The sequence below is a fragment of the Zingiber officinale genome, chromosome 6B, assembly GCF_018446385.1.
Source record: "Zingiber officinale cultivar Zhangliang chromosome 6B, Zo_v1.1, whole genome shotgun sequence".
NCBI classification, from domain to species: domain Eukaryota; kingdom Viridiplantae; phylum Streptophyta; class Magnoliopsida; order Zingiberales; family Zingiberaceae; genus Zingiber; species Zingiber officinale.
Genome location: NC_055996.1, coordinates 15,711,369 through 15,719,827, shown reverse-complemented (window position 1 = coordinate 15,719,827; position 8,459 = coordinate 15,711,369). Strand labels below are relative to the sequence as shown.

The 8,459-nt window shown below is 41.5% G+C and overlaps 1 protein-coding gene across 1 annotated transcript; it reads left to right on the top strand.

The window, feature by feature from the left end:
- Positions 1-4,230: 4,230 nt before the first annotated feature.
- Positions 4,231-6,565, top strand: LOC121992089 (30S ribosomal protein 2, chloroplastic-like). Its single transcript, XM_042546230.1, has 4 exons — positions 4,231-4,658; positions 5,108-5,209; positions 5,343-5,642; positions 6,376-6,565. The coding sequence occupies exons 1-4, from the start codon at positions 4,341-4,343 to the stop codon at positions 6,415-6,417; spliced, it is 762 nt and encodes a 253-aa protein (XP_042402164.1). The 5' UTR covers positions 4,231-4,340; the 3' UTR covers positions 6,418-6,565.
- The last annotated feature ends 1,894 nt before the right edge of the window (positions 6,566-8,459 follow it).

The window sequence follows — 8,459 nt, the reverse complement described above, 5'->3', positions numbered from 1 at the left end:
CGAAGGCAATTTTAAAAAATTCTTAGGCAAGAAAAATTTTAAGGTAAAAAAATAAACAGTTTCTAAGGTAATTTTTAAACAAAATTTCTAAGTCAAGTTAAAAAAATATTTTCTAACACAAATTGAATAACTCTTTAAAGCATTAAATAATTTAAATTAATACTTTTTCAGTTAGTTAATTAAACTTTTTATTTCGATACTTGGCTTCCAGGTCGTGGCGATGCACTAGGCCTTCTTGGTTATTGGAGCAACAACCACTTCCTTAGACAAAGCCTCATAATGAAATTAGTTGTTTAATTTCCTTGCTGAAAATGCTAAGTCTAATTTAAATTTTAAATTAAATAGATTTTTGGAACCCAGTAGAGGTTCCTACCTACAGGATTAACCAAGTATTTCCTAGGTACATAGATTTTTGATATCTTTCTAATTTGACTTTGATGAAATCTATAATACTAATTTAAACCTCTATAATTTCTAAAAGTAGAAATATTTGGACCATTAGATTTTTTCAATCTTTCTATTTCTTCTTTTAGTTTTTCATTTTCAATTTTCAATTTTTCAAAATCCTCTATAAGACATGACTTTGCCAAAATTCTTTTTGTTTATAAAATTTCATTTTCTAATTTGGTATTTTTATTTTCTAATTTATACATGGATTTTGCCATTGCCTTAATACCAAAATAAAGTTCATCAGGGGGTAAGAGACATACCTCACTTACCATATCAGACTTGAAGCCTGAATCTCCCCCTGCTTCGCTACTTCCATCTGAGGTCGCTCCCCCTTCATCGATGCTGGGTTCTGATGTACTCTGTCCTTCGTAGCTTGCCATCAGTGCTATCCCGGCATATTCTTGAATCTCGGACTCAGATGAAGAAGTGTTGTCCCAAGTAGCTTTTAGGTTCTTGGGAATCTTGCCTTTGTCCTTCTTTAGTTCTGGGCAGTCTTCTTTTAGGTGTCCTTCCTTTTGACACTGGTAGCAACACATCCTTCTTCTATTTCTTGGATTCTTTTTATTATGCATTTCTTTAAATTTATTAGCTCTAAAAAACTTTTTAAAGTTTCTTACCATGTACGCTTTCTGATCATCCTCTGAGTCTGACTCGGGTTCATCCCTTTTAATTGCATTTAGCGCAATCATCTGGCTTGATTCCTTTGTACTTGCACACCTGGTTTCATGCAATTCAAGAGTGGAGAACAGTTCTTCTAAAGTACTTACCTTCAGGTCTTTCGAAATGTAGTAGGCGTCGACGATTGATGTCCAATCTGATGTTCTAGGAAACACGTTGAGTGCGTAGCGTATTATTTCCCGATTTGTTACCGTTTCTCCGAGGTTCTCGAGACCAGTAATCAGTTCTTTTACCTTTGCGTGTAAACTGGCTACCTTCTCACCTTTTTTTAGTCGGATGTTCATTAGCTTGTTCCGGAGGATGTCTCTTTTAGCAAGCTTCGCTTCGGACGTGCCTTCGTGGAGTTCCAGGAACTTCTCCCAGAGTTCTTTGGCAGATGAATAGCTTCCAATGCGGTTGACCTCTTGAGGCGGCAACACGCTCAGCAGGTGATATTCCGCACGGCTGTTTGCTACAGACTCATTCTGCTCCTTATTTGTCCAGTGGCTCTCTTCTTTTTCTTCTCCATCTTGATTCATTGGAGCTACAAAACCATATTTCATAATAAACCAAATTTCGAAATCAGTTTTTAGGAATACCTCCATACGTCGCTTCCAGTCTGCGAAGTCCCCCTCGAATTTTGGTGGGATGATGCTTGGTCCGGCCATCTTGTTGCTTCGATCGGCGGTTAGTCCTCCTGAAGCGCCTTGCTCTGATACCACTTGTAGGTCCCTTTGGAGGCCGGCAAGAGGGGAGGGGTGAATTGCCCTACAAAAATTAAACCAAAAACCCTTCTCAGATATTCAACTAATTTAAAAGACACTTGTAATAATAAAACTAAGAGACTAAAGGAAAAGAGCAGACAAAAGAGATTTACTTGGTTTGCAATCAGGGGATTGCTAATCCAAGGAAAGTAAGCGCACTATCTGTTTATCTCCTTCGGGCGGAGTAGCCTCTTTACAGCGTTGACAGCACAAATAAAAGAAACAGAATTGAAAGCACAGAGAAAACTGATTACAAGTGAGATATATGATCTGTACAAACTAGTGCTATATTTATAGCACTGGTCGGGGCGCCCCGAAGGGGTTCCGGGCGCCCTGGGGGATAAAACTTTATCCCCCAACGTTCAGATCGAGTTTGACTCGATCTGGTCAACGACTTCGGTCCGGGCGCCCCGGTCAACTCCGGGCGCCCCGGACCCCAAAAGTCAACTCTAGTTGACTTTTTTCGTCCGATCGCTCTGCTTCGGTTCAGCTCGTCTTGGTTCGGGTCTTCAACTCCGGCTCCGCTAGCTTGGGTGATCTCGGCCATCCTGAATAGGGCTCACCCGAACCCAAGTTCCGGCCTTCTCCTCGAGCAGCCTTCCTTCTCGGTTTCTCGTCCCTCGAACGCCGCGCACGTTCTTCTCGTCCACCGGTGTACTCTTCCGTGGTCACCTCGTCCCTCGGACGCACCGAGCCCGTCGGCTCTCTCCCCGTGCCATCCTTCTCGTTAGCCACGTCTTCCGCTCGACTTCCTGTGTTCCTAAGCTCCTGCACACTTAGACACAAGGGTTAAACAAATGCAGGATTTAACTTAGCTTGTTTGATCACATCAAAACACCTTGGGGTTCCAACAGCTAGGACCCTCGATAGATATCCTTGGTTCAACCATTGCAACGTCTCAATTTAGGTGTCGTTCCCACAGACGATGTTAATTTGTTCTTTTTTGAGATTGTGGTCTGGTGGGTCAGTGAAGGGTAATTGTTGTGGAGAAGGTTGTACATGACACGATGGCGATGGAAACTCACGGAAATCCTACAATCACTTAGCATGAGGCTAGGAGGGGTGTCAAGGTTGGACTTGACATGACCATTCTGACACTAAAAAAAATTGGTAAATTCGCTACCTTAATGGCCCTTAGTGCCGACCCCATAGATATGGAGGGAGTTAAATGTAGGTACACAGGTCATAGGCGCATGATAGGAAAAATCCTAAGTCGTCAGTTTCTGATAATCGATTTTTGGCTGTTACGCCAGAGATGTTATGCGCCCATTGTCTGCACTACATACTGGGAGTGACCACTCTGACACTTAAGTTAACACAAGGATTAACCAAAAGTGAAAGTTGTGGAGTAGTAAAATTTTTATGGTTGTGCGCGCATACTTGCATCTGCAGGAGCGGGCGACCTTCTATAGAGATGTAGTTGTATCCTCACGTTCTTCACATGTTCCAAAATGAATGCTTACATTGCCCATGTCCTTCATGAGACACAATTATATTACCTACATTTTCCTAGATAAATGGTTAAGTTGCCCACATCCTCTAGGAAAGAACGGCTACGTCGCCCACTTTTTCTAGGAGAAATGGTTCAATGAACAACATAGGATGTAAGTCCGCGATCCCTCCCGAGGAAGTCAGACGTTGGGCTTAGAGAGTCAGGAGTTAAGGGAGTCGGGTCACTAAGCTAAGGAAGTCAAGCGACTAGATTGAGGCAGTCAAAAATTGAGGGAGTTGCATAAATAAGCTGAGAGAATCCAGAATTGAAGGAGTCGGATGTATCACCACCAAGATTAACTTTATGTTCCCCTTGACTTACAACTCCGTTCAACTATTAACCAACGACTTCCACTTGGATCTTGCCATGACCTCCACTATCTGCTCTAGTGGCTAGCGCATTAGGTGTTGTCACCATGAAGTCTGGGGTTCAAATCTCAGTAAAGCTGAGGTAAATGCCTCTCTTATATGCTAGTCATTATTTCAAAGACTAGTAACCGTCCGTAATTTACCTTCTCTATGTTGGCCCTGAGATGAATTGATGGAGGCACTGGGGATAGTGTATTTAACACCCTTCTTCGTGGAAGGTTTATGAAGCACTCAAGTAGGTATCATCAACCCAACTTAATTTTTTTTTTTTCATTTTTAGGTATTTATTCCATTTTTTGTCAAGGGCTGATTTTGTATATTGAGAAGTTGAGAAACTTATATGTAATCTGATAAAGATATACAAATATAAAAAAAAAGTTTATTTGTAGATTACACCTCCAAATCGTCGTATCGTAGCCGTCGACGTCTCTGGTACAGATCGGGTTTCTGTTAGAGGAGTATCTCAATGCCGTCGCCTTTCTTTCCTTCTTCCGCACCGTTGAAATCGGATAACTCTCTGCTTCGCTGCACCTTTCTGCTTCCGCTTTATACTAAACCCTAATCCTTTCTCCTCTCGTCTTCTATCCTTCGCGCGCTTATTCTGGAGGAATGGCTGCAATCTCTTCGTTCTTGGCTCCTAATTTCTACCAGAATCGTATCGACTGCGGCCGAAGCGCCAATGCATCAGCTTGGGTGGCAGCCGGAGCTTCTCCAGAGAGATACCGAGCGTTTCCGGCCTACTCTTCTAGTTCCTTGCCTATTCTCCGGAGGATTGCGTTCAGGGTGTCGGTAGTAGCGGTGGAGGCCTCCGCGGCGGCTGAGCCGGAAGCTGCGCGTAGGCTCTATGTGGGGAACATACCGAGAACCGTGACAAATGAGGAGCTAGAGAATATATTTGGCGAGCATGGATCCGTGGAGAAGACCGAGGTAACATCAACAGACATTATCATTCCCTTGGACTCGTTTTCTGGTTCCAAAACTGGAACTTGAGAGCTTGACTTGCATGAGATGCAATACATTTTCTGTATTGGAAGGGATATTTGCTGATTCTAGGATGAACATTTCTAATTCTGGAACCTTTTCGTTATCAACTTGATCCATCAAGTTTTCCTTTGTAAAGCTTGTTTTGTTTGGGCAGTAGATTCCTCCAATACGCATCACGGATTCACGATGGACGTTAGAATTGCATTTGTAACATCTACTGAGGGAAGTCATGAATCAGAAATGCTTCTGCTAGTCTTGTTTATATATCCATCCCATCATCTATGGGAGATTCTGAACTATTAAATTACCAAGTCTCTCGTTATTTTCTTAACACTCCAGTCTCCAACAAGTTCTTAGCCTAGGTAGTACTCTGATATCGTTTTCTTTTGTAGGTTATGTATGATAAATACTCTGGTAGGAGTCGGCGCTTTGCATTTGTGACAATGAATTCAGTAGAGGATGCAAATACTGTGATTGAAAAGCTCAATGCCACTGTAAGTTGGGAGGTTCCTTAACTTTTCTTTTCTTCTTGACTACTTGATAACTAGCTCTGGAGGATTCGAGTCAAAGTTTCAATAAGTAACATGGCATGCCAACATAGTTCTGTTAAATGCAATCTTCCATCAGGAAATTGGAGGTCGGAAAATCAAAGTAAATGTGACAGAAAAACCACTTGCTGCTCCTGATTTATCTCTTATCCAAGGTGATGAGTCAACATTTATAGACAGCCCACACAAGGTTTATGTTGGCAATCTTGCAAAGTCAGTTACCAGTGATGTACTCACCAAATTCTTTTCTGAGAAGGGAAATGTTCTCAGTGCAAAAGTATCTCGAGTTCCAGGAACTTCAAAATCTAGTGGCTTTGGCTTCGTGTCATTTTCGTCGGAGGAGGATGTGGAAGCTGCTATTGCATCGTGCAATAATGCTGTGAGTTATCCTGTGTCTTGCTTCTTCTTCAGTGTATATCTCAAAGCTTTGCTGTTAATCATTGTGGTACCGTACCATATGCTCATCATTTTGTGCTGTTAAAAGAACAAGTGTTATTTGTTGCATTTCCCTGTTATTAATTCATCTACAAGGACCCATGTTGAGTTATATGCATTATTTGTCTTCTACGACGTTATTTGTTGCATTTCCCTGTTATTAAATAAACAGGGATCTTCCCTGTTTATTTAACTCTCGACCTTTGGCTGGAACCCCTCTAGATCTAGCTCACTTACCAATCAAACAATTGTTGGTAGCTTTATGCACTATTTGTGGTATTAGGTATGGCATCAAACTGTCTGTCTTCTTTCATTTGCACAAGAGAGCAATACCATTTTTCACTTTTCAGAGTTTAGTAGCTTTCAAGAGGCTGAGAACCCTTGCTCATATAAGCATTGTGAATGACTCCTGGATTAAGTGTGGTCGCCTTTAGTATTTTGGAGGTATTTTGAACAGAGACATTCGTGTTGCTACCACTTGAGTACAAATGCAGCAATCAGCTAGCTGCTTGCTAGTTAATCTTATTTTACCTTATTGGTTTCTGTCAGAATTCACTTGGAGCTCTGTAAGATAATAAAATCCATAACACTATCTCACATCGCCAATTATTTTCTGTTGATTCTTTTCTGAGGACAATCCGATGTGGCTATTGCTCATAGTAATACATACATTTCAGGTGTTGGAAGGGCAGAAGATTCGCGTCAACAGAGCAACATGACGATCGAAGTTGCCCGTGCATCATGGATCACTGATAACATTATATGTTTCTTGCAACATGAGAGAAACCAATCTCATTCGTATGTTTCTGAAACTATTGTAAGTTTGTAGATCAATTTATTTGACATATATGATTATCCTGTCTGAAAGCTGCGGAAATGCCGCGCTGAGAAAGGCGGTACTACTGTTGACTTGGAGAAGATTTCACTAGGGAGAGATGATGGCACCTAGTGCTCCTTTCAGCTCCTTTTTGCGCACACCTGAAAGAGTCAACAGAATGTTAAGGTAAAAACCAGAAAAGGAGTCCTTGACGTAGACCTTCCGATGCTCAAGTCAATAAATGACCGAGCGAAAAGTGCAGAAGAACTATAGTAAAATTGAGTGAGCTTAGTAAAGAGTAGTATTGTGTAGTAGTCTATAAAAACTACCTCCCAACGGAGAGAACTCTCTTTTTATATCACCTTCCATAATTTCGTAATAATGAGGTGATAAGGGATATTAGGTATCAAAGATGTCGGATAATGAAAGGTGTACAGTCTAGAATTTGTACAGTTATCTTCCAAGGAATCTTCTATTACACGTATATAAATAGTCTCGTGTAATCTCCGTAATAATGATAGAAATTATATAGTCATCTTCGTAAAAAGGTTTCATTGAATGCATATGCTATAACCAAATAATATTCTCGGACAAATGATTGTTATTCTCTGACAGGCGGTTGTGATTCCCTGAAACTGTTGTCCCCTGAATATATCTCGGCTAGACCTTTAGCTGACCGGATGTATATTATGCCGGCAGATCGATAATTAAGGTACTGAGTCTCATAAGACCGTTCGACCATTGGGTCGCTCGGTTATATACCATGTGATATTGGGGATCTAATGAAGTAACACGGAGCAAAGTCCCATAGGCTTGGTCGATTATATGACCGATTGGTCGTATGTTGGGATAGTTGCCTCTGATGTGGAACTGAATCCCGAAAGATTCGATTGGTACATTTATCCAGTCGGATTTGTGATGAAAATTGCTTAGCATCTGTCTTGCGTATATATAGGAGACGAGAATGTTAAGTTGTGTAAACCTGACTGGCATTATGATCGACTGGTTATATGAAAGAGCTCTGGCACATTATGGGTGAATTAAGACCCATAGTTTTGACTGGCTATATACTGAGTTATACTGTAGTGGTGGAAAGTTGTCTCGTATGCCTGTCTGGCTGTAGGCCCATTCAGGTTTAATTCATATGTCTTATCATTGAGTCTTTTAAGTTTGACCGGCTTTATGACCAACCAACCATATATTGAGAGACTTATACTTTGAGAATAAGAAAATAGGTCCTCTGAATCCCGTCATATATGTTACCGACTGACCTTGTGGTAGACCGGTCATCTCGTAAACCCGCTCGGCTCATGGATGTTTGGCTATATGCTAGGTATCTTCACTGAGGCACTAGGTCCCTCAAGTTCGACCGACACTTTGGCCGTTCGTCCTCGTACATAAGGCCTTAGCTCTGGGCGAGGAGCAATAGTCCTGCTGAGAGTGGCCCGTTAGTTGGCACCTTCTCTTGACTTCGACTGCTACCTCACCTTAACTTTGACTGCCACATCATATCTGGATCCACTTATAATATCCCGTATCACTAGCCTCTCTTTCAAGTCTAGTCGAAGGAGGTTTGTAGCACTGGACTAGAGTCTTATCTTTGCCCGAACGCCCTGCTTATAGGTCTGACCGGTTGAACATGCTTATGATTCGAACGTCCGACCATGTTCCTGCTTGCGCTTTAAGTATTATGATCAACTTTTATCTTGGAAAGATGCATGCCAGACTTTTGACAAGCCAAGTAATGCGCCAATGATACGTGGGAAGATATTTTTCAGCGTAAAGATACAGCTGTCTTGTCCATCGTAAATACCCATTTATGGATAAGCACCATGTGTCCCACTACCATATTCTTTGAAATGACAACTAATGCACATCGTTTTTGTATGGACTAATGACACTCTCTTCTTTCCAATCCAATGACTCTCAATGATTTAGACCATT